Source organism: Lepus europaeus, chromosome 16, assembly GCF_033115175.1.
Source record: "Lepus europaeus isolate LE1 chromosome 16, mLepTim1.pri, whole genome shotgun sequence".
Lineage (NCBI taxonomy): Eukaryota > Metazoa > Chordata > Mammalia > Lagomorpha > Leporidae > Lepus > Lepus europaeus.
Window position 1 is genome coordinate 42,522,295 of NC_084842.1, and position 18,161 is coordinate 42,540,455.

At 37.4% G+C, this 18,161-nt stretch overlaps 1 protein-coding gene across 11 annotated transcripts in view; it reads left to right on the plus strand.

Moving 5' to 3' along the window:
• ADAM28 (ADAM metallopeptidase domain 28) overlaps positions 1-18,161 on the plus strand; it is a 790,284-nt gene that overhangs the window by 756,686 nt on the left and 15,437 nt on the right. For 10 of the 11 annotated variants that reach the window (XM_062212787.1, XM_062212784.1, XM_062212788.1 and 7 more), the window contains 6 exons: positions 1,025-1,155; positions 2,094-2,271; positions 3,580-3,669; positions 6,629-6,824; positions 11,631-11,733; positions 14,025-14,184. In XM_062212787.1, coding sequence (XP_062068771.1) covers positions 1,025-1,155; positions 2,094-2,271; positions 3,580-3,669; positions 6,629-6,824; positions 11,631-11,733; positions 14,025-14,184 — 858 coding nt within the window. Of the gene's footprint in view, positions 1-1,024; positions 1,156-2,093; positions 2,272-3,579; positions 3,670-6,628; positions 6,825-7,060; positions 7,194-11,630; positions 11,734-14,024; positions 14,185-18,161 lie in introns of those variants that run through there. The other variant, XM_062212792.1, reaches the window with a different exon arrangement.

Consider the following 18,161-nt stretch of genomic DNA (forward strand, 5'->3'; position numbering starts at 1 on the left):
CCCCTGGTTCACTCCCAAACGTCTGCAATGCCCAGGACAGGGCCAGATGAGGAACAAATCAAAGCAAAGTGCCAGGAAATCCATCCAGGTGTTCCATATGGATAGCAGGAATCTAAGTACTTAGACCATAATCCACTGCTTTCCCAGGCACCTAAGCAGGAAACTGGATTGGAAGCCAGGTAGCCAGGAATCAAATGGCACTCTGATATGAGATGTGGGCATCACTAGTGGAGAATAACCCACTGTGCCACAAAGCCAGTGCCTCCTTACTGATCTTGACATTTGGCTCCTTGAGATGAAATATCAAAGGGAATCCAGTTTCTTTGGCTGGATGTTACTGGCACATTCCTTTCAACCCAATAGGAAATTAAAAAACATTGGTGATTCTCCTTTATTCTTTTATTGCTTCTGGATCACTTGGAATCACTTGTTCAAGCTCAAATCAGAAATAATCTAGTGATGAAGTCAGATGTTGGTTGAACTTCATGCAATGGGATAAATATGGAAATTACTGATGTCTACTCTCAGCAGTAACAGAATTAAGAATGATGCCAGCAATACTACATTGCTTAGTCAACAATTTTAGATTACTATTAGCCTAACACATCAAAGACTTCTAAAATTTAGATGGGAGTATTGAAATGCAAGCTAAGGAAAGAGGAAATGGATCATTGTTTTTAAAAAGGTTTTTTTTTTAATTACTATCATGCTTGAAAAAAATCTGCTTTATAGCAAGAAACTGGAATAGTTTACCTCATTTTTTGTTTTTTTTAATTTTTAATTTTAAACTTTTATTTAATAAGTATAAATTTTGAAAGTACAACTTTTGGATTATAGCATCTTTTCCCCCCATAACCTCCTTCCCACCCTAAACCACTCCATCTTACACTCCCTCTCCCATCCCAATCTTCATCAAGATTCATTTTCAATTATCTTTATATACAAATAGTTTCCCTCATTATAGGAACCCACTCACCAGAGCTTTTGAAAATCAGAGCATCTGTTTTCTTGTTCTTACCCTCAGGACCACAGTGACAATCTTCTTAGAGTTGCTGGAACAATGGCCCATGAAATGGGCCACAACTTTGGAATGTATCATGATTCCTATGTTTGCAAGTGCCCTTCTACAATATGTGTGATGGACAAATCACTAAGGTGAGGCTCTCTGGGAACATGCTGTGTGCTTCTGGTTTTGATGCGCTCTGGATTTATTATTCTTTGGGTCATCTTCAGCTACATGTTTCAGTTTCTGAATTGTTGAATAAATATGTATCTGTGCCAGGCCACATTGCCCTTCATTTATGTGCAATATTTTTCATTAACTAGGGAAAGTTTAAATATATTATTTCTTTTCTATTGGAGAACCTCATCATCTTATCTTCATCATATCTACATGAGACCTGATTTCATAAAAATCACTAATATTTATCAAGTTTTCAATGAACTCAGATTGGGTGATGCTAGGAAAAGGAATCTTGGAGAAAAATCTAAATAAAGAAGAAACTTCTTACAGAGTGATGAAGCGTCTATGAAAAGGGATTGCATACCCTGTCTTAGGCACAATTTCTAGGCAATCTTATATTTAAAACCCCAGTCTCTTTTATATATTCATTTCCTCTTTTCTATTCTCTTTTTCCATGCCTCTCAAGCTATTTTCCTATGCTGTATGTCATTTCTCCCAGATATTATGACATTTTACCCCTCATCTTTGTGTGATGAAGAAATTCTGTTAGTAGGAAATCCTCCAAATGAAAGTGAACTCACTAACATACAAATAAATATAATGCTACCTTTATGTCTTTACAACCACCAAATGATCCAAGGCTGAGTAAAATTATCTAGATAAGTTTTATTAAAAAATAGGCTAGATACTATACTTGGAGATGTGGCCATATTTCCTTATTAAGCCAGAGGTGTTTGTGTCAACCCACATGGATTAATTTATATAGAAAATGAACTCATGACTTAGCCATTGTGAGTGGATTGGATTCATTCTTTGGGGACTGGTTATGCATATAATCCTACCCAGGGTCAGACATTGCTGCTACATCCAGAACATGACCTAAGCCATTTCTCTGCTCTTATCTTCACAGCTTCTATATCCCTACAGACTTCAGTTCCTGTAGCCGTGTCAGCTATGACAAGTTCTTTGAGGAAAAGTTATCAGATTGCATCTTTAATGTTCCATCCCCTAAAGATATTATATCCATCCCAATCTGTGGCAACCAATTGGTAGAATTAGGAGAAGACTGTGACTGTGGGACCCCTGAGGTACTACCAAGTATTTCCTAAAATGATCTAGTTTTTCAATTGCTAGAAAGGTCAGTTATAAAATAATGTGTGGTCCATTATATAATTGGATGTTTCCTGTAAGTTTGGACATATTTGTTTATAGGTATTTGTCAAGGCAATTTTTATGAGAAGGAACACTTCACTGTTGAATGGACTTTGCTAATTTCCCTCTAAGGGTCCTATCTCATTCCCCTCTCCTTTTAAAGTACCATGTAGCAACTTGAAATCTCAGATATCTTATGTGACGATGACTTCTTGAGCATTACTTTAAGCACTGCTGTGGGAATGTTCAAAGAGTGTATCTTCCTTAACCAAGGTCTCAGAGCTGATCAGTGAAGGAATCCAGGCCTGGATTCAGGTTTCTGTTTCTGGAGTCCCAACACCAGCGAGCACAGGGACCTGGTAGCTCCCTGCAGCTCAGGACTCAAAAATACTTAGCAGTAGAAGAGACTGAGCTGATCCCATCCTAGTTGCAGCACAAGTGGGATTCTGCACAGACATTTGTCATCATCTTGTTGACAATTAATATGACTAGCACATCGAGCCCTCAGGGGATGGGATGGTCCTGCAGTAATCTTGAAGTACATTTACAAACCTATTCATCCTATGAGAAAGACCAGGCGTTCCCATATGGTGTATTTATTTGAACTAAGGGCAAGAGTTTTAACCTTAAAGTGTTACAATTGTAACAGTATTACACTTCTGTAGGAAGCTAGACAGCTCCAGGGAAAATTTCTGAAGCCGGAGTTCCTCCAGTGCGTAAACAGGTTGCTGATTTCTCAGAGAAAGCCTGGAGACCTAGTGTATGTACATTGTTTGACGCATAGTTAAATTACACATTAAATCTGGTTACAAACTAGGTCTTTAGTTTTTGGGTATCTATTCTAGATACTGAGTTGACTACTAGTTAGGCATATAACTGATGAATTGAACTAATTATATTCTATAAGTAGTAATATGACTTCCATTTTTAAGCTGAACTTTTTCATTTTGTTTTCCCTCATATTTTATCAAAAAAGAATATATTTATTTTAGTATTACTATAGGAGACTGAGGAAACTTGAAAATATATTTTAGTCTTTTTTTTTTCAAAAAAAGATATAAGTAGAATTCAGAAAAACAAAAAATCAACTCAGTTTGGTAAGCTTTGTTTTTATATTTTTTCTCATAAAATTATTTTCAAACTCTACCTAAGTACATCTGTTTGATGAATAAATTACATGATAAATTGGGCTGAAATAGCACCAAAGAGTAATCCAGAATTTACATTTGTTTCTAATTTCTTAGGAATGTACCAACGTTTGCTGTGAAGCTAAAACATGTAAAATCAAAGCAGGTTTTCAATGTGCATTAGGAGAATGCTGTGAAAAATGCCAAGTAAGATTACCATCTTATTCTATTTTAACAATGATGATTTTGTTTGTACTATTGTAACATCTTAGTGATTATGTTAAATGAAACGGGCGAAGCAATATTTCTCTTCTTCCAAATTAATACCACATGCCGTTTATGGAGTATTTAGTGCTTTAGGCACAATGACCTATTTCATCTGCCAGTGACACCCTTCACATTGGATGTTATTGTTTCATTTTACTTTTGAGGGAATAGAAACTCAGAACAGAAAATGTGCAAAATAATAGGACCACTATTTTTGGCAATCTGAATGAATCTAGAAGACATGGGACTAAGAGAAATAAGTCAGGCACACAAGGACAAATACCACACGATCTCACTTATATGTGGAATCAAAAATGCCTAACATAGAAACAAAGGGTGGTTACCAGGAGCAGGAAGGTGTAGATACCTTGCTCAAAGGGTACAAAATTGAAATGATTTGGATAAATAGGGCTAGAGCCCTAGTGTACTCTAATTGTATTCATGGTGAGTACAGATAATAATACTGTATTGAATACTGGATATTTGCTAAAATAGTAGACTTCAGGTGTTTTCACTAGGAAGAAAAGCTAATTATATGAGGAATTGAATGTTAATTTACTTGAATATAAAAATTATTTCATTATGTATGTGTATATCAAAGTATCATGTGTTATATATTAAATATATACATTAAAATGTTTAAAAATAAATTATGTGACCAATACGTAGGGGAAACCTGGAATAGGACTATCTCCATAGCCAATGCTAATTATTCCTACCTGCTTCTTTTTTTTTTTTTTTTTTTTGACAGGCAGAGTAGACAGTGAGAGAGAGACAGAGAGAAAGGTCTTCCTTTGCCGTTGGTTCACCCTCCAATGGCCACCGCGATGATCCGAAGGCAGGAGCCAGGTGCTTCTCCTGGTCTCCCATGGGGTGCAGGGCCCAAGCACTTGGGCCATCCTCCACTGCACTCCCTGGCCACAGCAGAGAGCTGGCCTGGAAGAGGGGCAACCGGGACAGGATCGGTGCCCCGACCGGGACTAGAACCCGGTGTGCCGGCGCCGCAAGGTGGAGGATTAGCCTAGTGAGCCACGGCGCCGGCCCCTACCTGCTTCTTTTGATGCTACATGGTCTTCATGGCCAAAACCTAGTAACATTGATCACATCTGCCTTTAGTGAAGTATTTGGCAGAAGAGTATTATCAATTTTGAATAGTGTGGGAGTGCTCCTATTTTCAACCTTCCTACTCATTTCAGAGTGAAATTCTTAGAAATAAGATATGTCATTTGCTCTATGGAAGTTTCTTAAATTTTCCTTTAATGTGGAGCTTAATATTTATCTATCATTGTATATAACTCCATATTGAGATCATTTATGGGTTTGCTTCCTTAGGTAGATTGTGTCCTAAGGGCAAGAGGTTGATTCACTTTCACCTAGAACAGAATGTCATACTTTTCAAGTGCTCAATACAACTTGTAGAATGATTATGTAGGTCATATACCAGGATACATATTATGTTTGATAAATGTGTATGTACATGTCTGTGTGTTTAATGTCAAGGGGGAGAGGAAAGAAAGTAAAGGAGGCCAGAAGGAAGCAAATTTGAGAATTAAATGTCTTACAAATGTATGTTAAATACTCTTTGTTAGAGATTTTGAGAGAGAAAATTTTGAAAGTCTCTGACTTCAAAAAAGTTACAGTATAGGGCAATGATATACACACATGAAAACAGATGAAAATATGATGCATAATAAGATGGCTGTATAATAACATATGACATCTCCCATACATATTCTGACTTAATTTTCACAGTGCCCTTGTCAGGGGGGTGTTAGATGAGGAATTGGATTTTCAGAGATTATATCTATTTTACTTAAGTTAAGCCTCTAGCCACAGGCAAACTGAGATTCAAACCCATATTATCTAAGTGCAAAATCAGCAGAATTGCCCACCACAGGTCAAAAACAGGAACAGTGATTTTCACCAAACAGCTCAGAAAAGTTTCATGGGAAGGAAGACTTTCCATTGGCCTGTAAAGAATGAATCAAGTTTGGATTCAGATTTAGACAGGGAAGGAATTTCCAGGAGGAGACAGACTGAGCAAACATGTAACTGAATGTACAAGCATGGTATGCGCAACAGCTGGAGAGAAAGCTAGCCTGGTTGGAGCAATTGAGTTTCCATTAGCAGAGTGTCATAAACTCCAGCTGGAACTAGGATTGGCTCCTGTAACTAGTATGAGGACCTTCACAGTACGTGCAGTGACAACACACCTGCTTAACAGCAGCTAGGAAAACGCGCGTGTCCTCAGATTGACACGAGTGACAGAATGTGTTTTGCTAAGCTGTCTCTGAGAAAACAAGAGCAGTCTGCAGTACTAAATTGCAATGAAGTTGATGTATCAAATGAATATTTGGCTGTTTCTCCCTCATGATAAATCATGCCAGGGAGGAAATATCTGAACCTTCAATAAAATAATTAAGGATTAGGAAACTTGATGCCTGGGAAAGTCTCAAAGTATGGTTGATCTGGTGCTCGTAAACTTACCTTCTTTAACACAGAAGGTTCACTTCACCAGTAAATCTCTGAAATTTCAGATTTAAATGTTCTTGAAAATCCCTACAAAGATGCATTCAACAAAAGTAGAAGAAACTTCCTTCTCTGCATATGAGATATTGCTTGATTTTTTTTCTGTACTTTTTTGGTTTAGTTTATGTTTCCACAATGTTTATCCTACAAACTCAGAAATCATAACAGTTTAAAGACTTAGGGCAGTAGTAAGAGGTGATATATCAGAAGATGGTCTTAATTAATGGAATGAAAAGTTAAACTGGAATAAAGTGATGTGCCTAACTCCCATGGACAAAAAGGCCAAAAGGTAAATGCTATTTGTGTTAAATTGAGGTGGTAGAGTAAACTTGGTAGAAAAATAACCCTCTTTCTTTTTGTTTTCTTGTAGCTTAAAAAGGCTGGGATGGTTTGCAGACCTGCAAAAGATGAGTGTGACCTGCCTGAAATGTGTGATGGTAAATCCAATAATTGCCCTGACAATAGATTCCGAGTCAATGGCTTCCCTTGCCAGAATGGGAAGGGCTACTGTCTGATGGGAACTTGCCCCACACTGCAGAAGCAGTGCACGGAACTCTGGGGACCAGGTAAGAAGACAAATCCCTCTAACTATTATTCTGGGTGATAATGTATAATAATGGCTAAAGGACTACCCTTTCTCATTCTTGGAAACTATGCCACTGTTCAAAAGTATAGATAAGTTCACATTAATACTTAAGGTTAGGGGCTGGCATTGTGGTGCAGCAGATTCAGCTGCTGCTTGCAATACTGGCATTCTGTACAAGCACTGGTTCATGCCTGGGATGCTCTGCTTCTGATTCAGCTCCCAGCTAATGCACCTGGAAAAGCAGCAGAAGATGGCCAAAGTACTTGGGTCGCTGCCACCCACATGGGAGACCTGGATGGGGTTCCAGGCACTTAGCTTCAGCCTGACCCAGCCCCAGCTGTTGCAGATATCTGGGGAGTGAACCAGCGGATGGAAGATCTCTCTCTGTATGTCCCCCTCTCTGTAAATCAGTCTTTCAAATAAAAAATTACATCTTTTTAAAAGTTTTAGAGTTCTTAAATTTAGCAAGTAAAAATAAAGATGATCCATTTAAATTTTGGCTGGAGAAGGGTGGGTGTTTGGCCCTGTAGTTAAGCTGCTGGATTCCTGAGTCCTGTATTGGACTGCCTGGGTTCAAGTCCCTGCTCTGCTCCTGACTCCAGCTTCCTGCTAATGCACACTCTGGGAGACAGCATATGATGACTCAAACAGTTGAGACCCTGCCACCCATGTGGGGGATTTGGATTGAATTTCCTACTCATAGCTTCGTCCTGGAACAGCCCCAGCTTTTGTGTGCATTTGCAGAGTGAACCAGTGGACAAGAGCTCTACCTGACAGTCTCTCTCCCTTTCTTCCTCTCTCTCTCAGTCTGACCTTCTGCATCTTAAGTAAATGTAAAGAAATTTAATTTCAAAACAAAGCAAACTTCTTTTTTTATTACTGGAATGTCCTGTGCAATATTTGATGTATATTTGTACAAAACTAAGCAAAATAAACCCAACTTCATTTATCTGAAATTCAAATTAAACTGTACATTTTGTATTTTATCTGGCAACCCTAAGATTTTTCAAAGACATGTTGATTCTTGGAAGTCTGTGTGTGTGTGCGTGTGTGTGTATGTGTGTGTGTAGAGATGTTGGTATGGGGGGATGTGCCAGGAGAAAGAATAGGGGGAAAAAGAAGAGCAGGAAAGAAGAAGAGCAATGAGGTAAAGTGTCACTTTGTCCACTAGAATCTCAGAGATTACGCTCTTTGACTATACCAGGAAGAAAACTTTAAAAATAAGTTTCTAGCATAAAGACCTCTGAAATTGTAAACTGAAATATAAATTGCCTTAAGTAACCTGATTAGAAAGACAATTGCATATCATATATATGATCTTGCATGTGGAATTAAAAAGGTTGCTCTCTTAGAAGTATTGAATAGAATAGTAGTTTCCAAGTGGGGATAGTTGTGGAGATGTTGATTAAAGGAAATACAATTTCTCTTTAAGAAAGACAATTTAAAAACTGAATTACTTGAACTTCCTAGCTATGAAGTGCATTGTATATGTATAATTAATTGTCATATCTTTTCCTGCTTATACTTTCAGAGTCTGATTCAAATTGTGGAGGAATTTTTTTAATAGAGAAAATAGACATACTCCTAAATTTATTGAAGGGAATCATTCCATGCTAGAAACTTTTCATAATTCCTGAAAATACACCTGAAACAAGATTGAAGAAAGCAGCAAAAATTCCTGATTCACAATACACTTAGCAAAAGGAATCTGGGATACAAGTGAACAACATCCTAGAGAATCCCTCAGTGAAATTCTGTGTCCAGTAAAGTTGGGCTGAGAAACAATTTGAGGAGCAAAGCTCAAAACACTAGTATGTCAGGAAATGAGTTGGTGCCTTGGAATCTGGCCTCAGCAATCCTGCTTAGACTTCCTGCAGACGGATATGCTAAATTAAAAGCAGAAATGTAATTGATTTGGCTGGTTAAAGCTCTTAATGCTTCCTTGGTTGATTTCAATGTTCTTTAGCACTGAGGTGAAGTCCTGAGCATCTCCCTTATGATCTGGTAATAAGTGACTGCAATAAGTGTTAACTGTTCTTTTCTTTTGCCTCCCTCCATTATCCATCTCCTCTGTAACTATAAACTTCCTAGTACAGGAACAGTCTCTTGTTCACAATTGTATTCCCAGTGACAATTGTATAGCTCAGTGCCTTACTTTAGGAAATATTCAAAATTATTAAATTGATGTTGACTATCTGGTGTTGGAAAGAGGAAGACCTTTTAAATCGTGTTTAAAGGAAGTCATTTAAAAGAACAGAGAATAGAATTGCCTAAATAAAATGACAAATGCTACACTTCATAAAGGAATACAAATTTATTTTCAATTGCTCTGTAAAGTTTGAAAAGTTTTGTAACATATCTATTAAAATATCACTATTTTTAATATAAAATAATTCCTATCAATTGAAATGGCAAGAATTGAAAATGTGGCTAAGGCATAAGCAGGCAATTTACTATGAAAAAGAAATACAAATGTACAGCAAATTTTAAATCATTTCAACTTACTACTATGAGAAATATGAATATGGGCAGACGTTTGGACTCAGAGTGCCAATTAGTACACCCATGTTCCACAACAGAGTGCCTGAGTTCCATTACGAAACCCAGCTCCTGAATCCACCTTCCTGCCAGTGCAGACCCAGGGAAGACACAGGTGATGTTTCAAGTAGTTGGATTCCAGCCACCCATGGGGGAGACCCGGATTAAGGTCCTGGCTCCTGACTTTGACCCTTCTGCTATTGTGAGCATTTGGACAATGAAGCAGTGGTTGGGAGCTCGCTCTCTCTCTGTTTTTTTTTTTCTCTCTCTCCTCATGTCTCCATCCCCTCTCAAATAAACTTTAAAAAAACTAAGTCTTAAAAAAAAAGAATATTAATGAAAATAGATAATCTCCTAAACTTGTTAATTGACAAATTTGTTGCAGATGTTAATGCCCTGGGTGGTGAGGATGTGACAAAATACCTAGCATTATACACTGTTGGTAAAAAAAACATGGATTAGTAAAATCTTTACAGAAAGAATTTGGAAAAATGCATTTACAACCAAAAAAAATATGTTGTACTCCTTGCCCTATTGATTACACCCAGGAATATTTATTTACAAGAAGTTTTCTCTCAGTATTTTTCAATGATAGTTGATAATTGAGAAACATCTCAAAATTTAAAAAATTAGGATTAGTCAAATTATAGGCTGCTAACTTAATGCAGGTCTTGCATCCATGATGAGGTAGATTATTTAATGCCTAGAGACATGACAGGCATATTGTTAATTGGGAAAAAGCAAAGTGTTAAATATTTTACAACATCAAAGTGGCAATATTAGCACAAGTAACTCTGCAATTTGGGATTAGAAATATGTTTTCCCCTGGTTGTTTATGCCTATATACTTTTTAATGTGTCTATATTTTGTTTTTGTATTGAGAAATTACTAAATGTTACTAAAATGAAAATACTCAAGAAAATATAGTAACAAAACTCACTTTATAATCTTGAACATGGAACCATGAAATTAATTTAAAATTGTGTGAGTTTACATCATTATAATGATCCTTTTTTAACACACTAGAATATCTTCATAGGTTTTTGGCTTATTTAATCCACTTTGTTGCTTTTTAAAGACTAGATTCAAAATTTTCCTGTATTTAACATTTTATTAATTTAAAAATATTAAATTTGTTTGAAAGGTAAAGAGACAGAGCTCCCCTCTACTGGCTCACTTTCTAAGTGCTCACTTTCTAAGGACTTGACTTGGACAGGGGTGGAACCAGGAGCTGGAACGTAATCCCCATTTCCCAAGGGGTGACAGGGACCCAAATACTTGGGCCATCACCACTGCTTCCCAGGGTCAGCAGTAGCAGGAAATGAGTCAGGAGCCAAAGCCAGGAATCAAACCCAGGTGCTTTGATATGAGATGTGGGAGTCTTAATAAACACCCATTCGAAGAGATTTTTTTTTATCTTTAATAGGGTCAGCTCAGTGCAGAAAAAAAGCATAGGTTTTTAAGTTAGACTTGGGCACCAAGTTAGATTTACATTTCTCTGTGACTTAGTATGGTTCTCAGTTTTCTTACTGATAAAATAAGAATGATTAAAAATATAAGAATAGCGAATATTTGTCAACCACATGCTACTAACCAGGCACTGTTCTCCATGTCTCAAATATATTAATCCACGTACATTTAATCGGCAACAACAACTCTCCAAGGTAAGTACTGTTATATATGCTAACTTTATAGATGGGTAACTCTAGAAGTTTAAACACTTGAAAAATCTTAAATAGCTGTTCAGTGTTCCTTAAAACCTGAGCTTTTAACCACTGTGTTTAGTTGGCCTCTTATGGGAATCTGGAATGCTTACATGAGAAATGAAATATGTGATGCTGACTCCTCTGTCTGGCATATTGGGGGAGTTTCACAAATCATAGCTGGTAGATGTCATGGTAGCACAGAGCAGCTAGGCAGCATTGGATGACCTGCTTATAAGCTGCTCACATAATGCTTGCAGCTTCTCTGGCTACATTTTCATATTTATATGGAATTTTTAGAATCAGCAAATCATGCTGATGTTCCCAAACATATAAATAATCATTAACCAATAATAGAATAGTTGAAAGTTTATTTTTAATTCCAGTCAGCTCCTTTGATTTCAAATTATCACAGCCTGCATTTCTGGAAATTGTCAATAGGATTGTGTCCAAATAGTACTATTCCTGCTGGTTGTATATTTTATTAATCATTTGCAGCAATGAATTTCTTATCTTTCTTTTCAAATATGCTCCTACTGAACCAGGAACCAAAGTTTCAGATAAGTCATGTTACAGCCGGAATGAAGGTGGGTCAAAGTATGGATACTGTCGCAGAGTGGACAACACACACATTCCCTGTAAAGCAAAGTAAGTAGCCTGTTGTATGATACTTATTTTTTGTTCCACAGACACATTTCCAGTCCCATATTCTGATTTATGCCTGTTAAAGAGAAAGGGAATTTGGACAAAAGTCATCTGAAAACATTATTGAGTGTGAGCTGTGTGTCATGCTTCAGGCTAAGTATTGAGTCGACAATTAGAATTTACTGAGTCTAAAAACACAATTGGCAAAATCAGGGATCTGGGAAACATTTATTTGAGCAACAATGCCTTTTGCTAACACTTGGGATTCTATTGCTGAAGTAATGATCTCTTTCTTCAAGTCCCTCATTGTGCAGGCTTCAGATACTACCAAATACAGTCACTGTTAAGTAGAATGAATGTGTGGGATGGAATATACAACAAAGTGTAGGGCTGATTGGAAATTTGTCCATGGATTTTATAATATACTATAGTCATTTTTCCAAAAGGTTTTCTTTATGAATTTAGAAGTAGAAATATTTATCTACCCAGAGGAATAATCAGTACAATGTTTGCATGGTTTTATTTCAACTTGCCACAGACTTTCATAAAAGATATAGAAAGAGAAAAGATTGATAATTCACATGAATGGTTTATTTTTAGTATTGATGTTCTGGGGAAAAATTTTATAGAAAATCATACCACATGAACTTGAAATCTTTGTGTTGTTTTGATTTTGCAATTTTAAGATAATTGTTAAAATTCAAATTGCAGGAGACTAAATTCTTTGTATGTGCTCAAATTGTTTCCCATACAAAGTAATTTATAGGAAGAGAGTGAGCAATGTCACAATTTTCCGAAATTTTTTCTATTGAACATTATTTTTGCTTGGTAATATATATTATAAAAAAAACACCTTATATTTGGAATATAAGATCCTCTCTTGTGAAAATCTAGACCTAAAGGGCAATCATATCCTGTGATCTCTCCTTTGTAGAAAATCAGACAGATTTAAAAAGAATATTATATTAAAGAAAATATATGGGGGCTGGGAGAAACTAGATGTAGATAATGAGTGAGAAAAGAAAAGTAGCATCATTGCTTCACTTTTCTGCAGCCCGTGCAAATGCCATTGTCCTGCATAACTGTATAAATACTGAATAATTTCTATAATTGGAGGCCCATGAATCTAGCTTTCCCCACAGACTGCCCCCATAATCATTTTTTAATAGTCATTGGATATTGTGGAGAATTAGTTCCAAATCCCTTGTGCAATAGGGCCATCGTTATATTGCTCTACCTTAATGATTTGAGAAAAACATCATCATAAGTTTGGAGAAATGTATGCCTATCTGACTTCTTGACCATAGTCTCTGCAGCTGCACACATATCAGAAAAGTCAGATTCTGTCACTTTTTTTTGTTTGTTTGTTTGACGGGCAGAGTTAGACAGTGAGAGACAGAAAGGTCTTCCTTCCGTTGGTTCACCCCCTAAATGGCCGCTACGGCCGGCGCTGCGCTGATCCGAAGCCAGGAGCCAGGTGCTTCCTCTTGGTCTCCCACGCGGGTGCAGGGGCTCAAGGACTTGGGCTATCTTCCACTGCTTTCCCAGGCCATAGCAGAGAGCTGGATCGGAAACAGAGCAGCCAGGACACGAATTGGCACCCATATGGGGTGCTGGCACTGCAAGCGGCAGCTTTACCCACTATGCCATAGCGCTGGCCCCTGACCCATTTGATGTCTTGCAGTATTCACAGAGGCTCAGCCCTGTACTGACAAAATTAAAGTTGAGAGTTTTTATCTCTTGGAATTATTCTGCAGCAAGCATCAAAACAAGTATGTAACTTTACTGAAACAAGATAAAAGCTGGTTTCTTAGCTGCCTCCATGAATTTAGGAATCTATCCTCTTTATTATCTTTTAGCTCTTTCATTCAGGGGACCTCTATTCCCAAGATTTTTTCTCAGTCTATAATGGCTTCTCCTGTTCGAGTTATCACTTTACAATCATCAAAAAGTAGTAAACAATGAGGAATAGGGCATACTTCCTCATTGAAGGTCACCGTCTAGAATTTTCACTTAAGATTCTGTTCCCTTCTTATTAGACAGACTTTATGCACTTGGCAAATATTAGATATATAAGGATCCTGGAGATGTTTATTTGTATGACAATGTACTTTGCTAACACTCAGGGGTCCTATTAATGAGCAATAAGGGGAAATATATATATATAATACAACCAGAAAGAAGTCTCTGCTATAGGGATAACTTATTAATTAAATATTGGTCATCATGTAGCTGATTTGCATTTGTATAAACTGCAACTTGAATACTGCAGTAAATTCTGGTGTTTTTCTTAGTGATGCCATGTGCGGAAAATTGTTCTGTGAAGGTGGGTCTGATAATTTGCCCTGGAAAGGAAGTATAGTAACCTTCCTGACATGTAAAACATTTGACCCTGAAGACAGAAGTCAAGAAATAGGGATGGTGGCCAATGGAACTAAGTGTGGAAATCACAAGGTAAGTGGGACATCTGGCTTTATTCAACATGTTTTTTTTTTTCTCTTGTGCTTTGTTGTTTTGCTTCTCAGGTATTTACTAGTTGCTTTGCTTTACAGTTGTTGAGTTCACCATGTTTTGATACCACAATTAGGGACTTGAATTTGGATACTCTGAGAAATTTAAGAAATAAAAATGATAGAGAACATAGTAGGCAGCAAGATTACTCATGATTGTTAATATTTGTGAACATTAAGATGGAATTTGGAAATAATTGACTCTCATAAATGTTAGTACAAAAGATGTTGATAGCATGTAGCAGAGTATATTTTGCTTCGCTAAACTAAGTCTGAAAAACCAATGAAGTGCCAGGGTGTGGGATTATGGGCTGTGGTTAACAGGTTATACAATGATGAACAGTGTTAAGAAAGCAAAAGTACTGCTTAGCCAGGGGTAAGCCATGAGCTTTGATGATCAGGAGGTTCAACACTCATAGAAGACAAGAGTTACCCTAATAATTTCATTAAGATATTGATATGATCTAAGAGCAATAATTTTTTTTCTTTGTGGCAAATCTATCCCCAAAATATCTTATTTACTTACCCCTTTTTAGCTATTTAAATATAAATTCATTCACTGATGAATATCTAATTATGCTTCAATGTTGATATTACTGGTTAAATTAAGTATATATTATTATAGCTTCTGAACCCATGGAGTTAAAAATATAAATTTAGAAATGTTGATAAATACTGCTAATTTCAAATTAAAATGCTGAGCCTTGCTTCAAGTATGTTTAACTTCCTTCCTTCCTACTCTGTTGCTTAAAATATACTTCAGCATCAAGGATAAGATAATTCATAAACAGAAATCCTTCATTTGGTTTTCTGGGTTTCTACTTCCTTTAGGCTTTTTAGTCGTGATGCTTTTAGAGACATTAAGCCATCATTGCATAAACTCCCTAGTCACAGTGCTTGGGTTTACAGGTGAAGGAGGGACACTGGAGGAAGGCAAAATTTAGGAACTTTTGGCTGTTACCATTGCTCAACTCTTCATTATTTGTATGATCACCTCTTCTGAGACATAGCGTGGTTTGAACTTTTTAAAGCAAAAAAAAAAAAAAACAAAAAAAAATTGGATAAGCATTATCAGTTTCTTGGCGGTTAGTTTAGCTAAAGGAATAAATACCATGAGCACAGTCAATTATCCATCTCTCTTTCCCTTCCCTGCCCACCTCCTGCCCATATATTTGTATAATAAAGGAAGTTATGCATCTTTAAGCTTCTTGTGTGATAATTACACCCTAGAGCCACTTTTAACATCTAATTCCCTCTTGATATTGTCTTAGTTTTGTCATCTTCATCACAGAGGATACAATTTTAAGGCCTTATTTCCTTGTTATATGCTTTGTTTCATAATATTATTTCTGCAAGACCCTCAGTTTCCTGCTTTTCTCCTCAATGACAAATTCCACCCTCTTAATCATTCTCATAAATACATAATTTCTTTTTGACTGTGCAATATTTCTTCTCCTAAGACTTCTGCCACATGTCTTATCAGTTCAACTGCCCAATAAGTTGGGATAATTTAGGTTACCAAAAAAAAAAAAAAAACACAGAAAATCATTTGAAATGGACTTTAAAAATTAGGGCACTCATGAGTTCATATATCCATAAGTCAGGAAAACAGAAAAACTGCTTGGTTAATTCAGTGGTACAATGTCATCATCAAGCACCCTGGTTCCTTCTGTCTTAGCCTCCTGCCGTCTCCAGGATGCTGATACCCCCATATAGGCTGCCACACCAGAGGTTTTCCTCATGTAATTTGTTTTTTGTTTGTTTGTTTGCTTGTTTGAAAGGCAAAGTTACAGAGGCAAAGGCAGAGAGAGTGATAGAGAAGGCTTCCATCTGCTGGTTCACTCCCCAAATGGCCACAACTCCCCAAACGGCCACAGAGCTGGGCCGATTAGGTGCCTGGAGCTACTTCCAAGTCTCCCATGTAGGTGCAGGGGCCCAAGCACTTGGGCCATCTTCTACTACTTTCCCAGGCCACAGCAGAGAGCTGGATCGGAAGTGCAGCAGCCAGGACTGGAACCGGCACATGTATTGGATGCCAGTGCTGCAGGCAACAGCCGGCCCCATAATTTTTTTTAAGATTAAAAAAATAATGTTCCTTTAAAGTGCCTTTCCAACAGACATGAAATCACATTTTATTGCCCAGAATTTTATCAACACTTATTCCTAAATCGGTATCTGACTAAGGAAAGGAATTACTAGGGTTAACCTTTGTTCTTTAAAATTCCCCCTTGAAACTGGGAAGGCCCTGGTCACCCTGTGAAACACATGAGTGTCCAACATGTTAATAAAGTCAGATAGCTATGGCAACAACACCCACTGCCATGCATGACAAGCAATTTGGAATAGGAATAGAAGCTTCAGTATAGTTGGATCTTTTAGTGGTGCAATTTTCACGCTTACTTGTAGACCTGGGACATTTTATTCAGATGAAATCACATGAGGAAGCCTAAATGCCCAAAATAAATAAAAGCAGAGCTACTCAATGGAAAGTGAAGTATGGGAAAGACACCAGACTCCAAGTTGGTGCCTCCTTGTGTCCCATGGAGCATGGTTGAAAAAGTAATGCTTTTGCAATTCATGTATGCATGCATGAATTCATTTTCTGAATAATATTTAATAAGTATCTATTATGTGTTTAGTAATAGATTGTTAAACTTTGTAAATTTTAGTGATCCAAAATGGTTAGATACTCAATAAATGACAGGCATTTTTTTTCTGAAGATTTATTTAAATATTTGAAACACTGAAATGACAGAAAGAATGACAGAAACAGAGAGATCTTCCATCTGCTGGTTCACTCCCCAAAATTCTGAAACTCCTTTGAGGTCTTCCACGTGGGTGGCAGGGGCCCAACTACTTGAGCCATCATCTTCTGCTTTCTCAGGTGCATTAGCTGGGACCTGGATCAAAGATAGAATGGCAGGGACTGGAACCAGCACTTTGATATGAGTTGCTGGCATCCAAGTTGCAGCTAGACCTGCTATACCACAAGGCTGGCCCCCATAGGAGTCCTTTATAATAATAATTAAAGAAAACATTTTCTTTATAAATAACACACAGGAAAATTAGCAATGCTATTTAGTTTTACATAAATGATAATTATTTTAATATTGCACATATGATATCATATATGTTCTCTATGTTATGGTTGTTGGAAAGAGCTACCTGGTATAAGTGTTATGTGCAATGCATAGGTCACTGGTAAATGTCAATAATAAGTGAAGTATAAAAAGGAATACTAAGTATTTTGAGCATTTAGGCTTCCTCATGTGATTTCATCTGAATAAAATGTCCCAGGTCTACAAGTAAGCGTGAAAATTGCACCACTAAAAGATCCAACTATACTGAAGCTTCTATTCCTATTCCAAATTGCTTGTCATGCATGGCAGTGGGTGTTGTTGCCATAGCTATCTGACTTTATTAACATGTTGGACACTCATGTGTTTCACAGGGTGACCAGGGCCTTCCCAGCTAGGGAAGCTAGGAGTTAAGAAAATGACTCATGAAGAATGAAGTACAAAAAGGAAATCTTTAAAGATAGATTTCTTTTCTTTTCTTTTCTTTTTATTTTTTGGACAGGCAGAGTGGATAGTGAGAGAGAGACAGAGAGAAAGGTCTTCCTTTGCTGTTGGTTCACCCTCCAATGGCTGCTGCGGCTGGCGCATCATGCTGATCCGAAGCCAGGAGCAAGCTGCTTCTCCTGGTCTCCCTTGCGGGTGCAGGGCCCAAGCATTTGGGCCATCCTCCACTGCACTCCCGGACCATAGCAGAGAGCTGGCCTGGAAGAGGAGCAACCAGCGCCTCAACCGGGACTAGAACCTGGTGTGCCGACGCCGCAAGGCGGAGGATTAGCCTGTTAAGCCACAACGCCGGCCTAAAGATAGATTTCTAAATATTTTATCATAAAAATTATGTAGAACC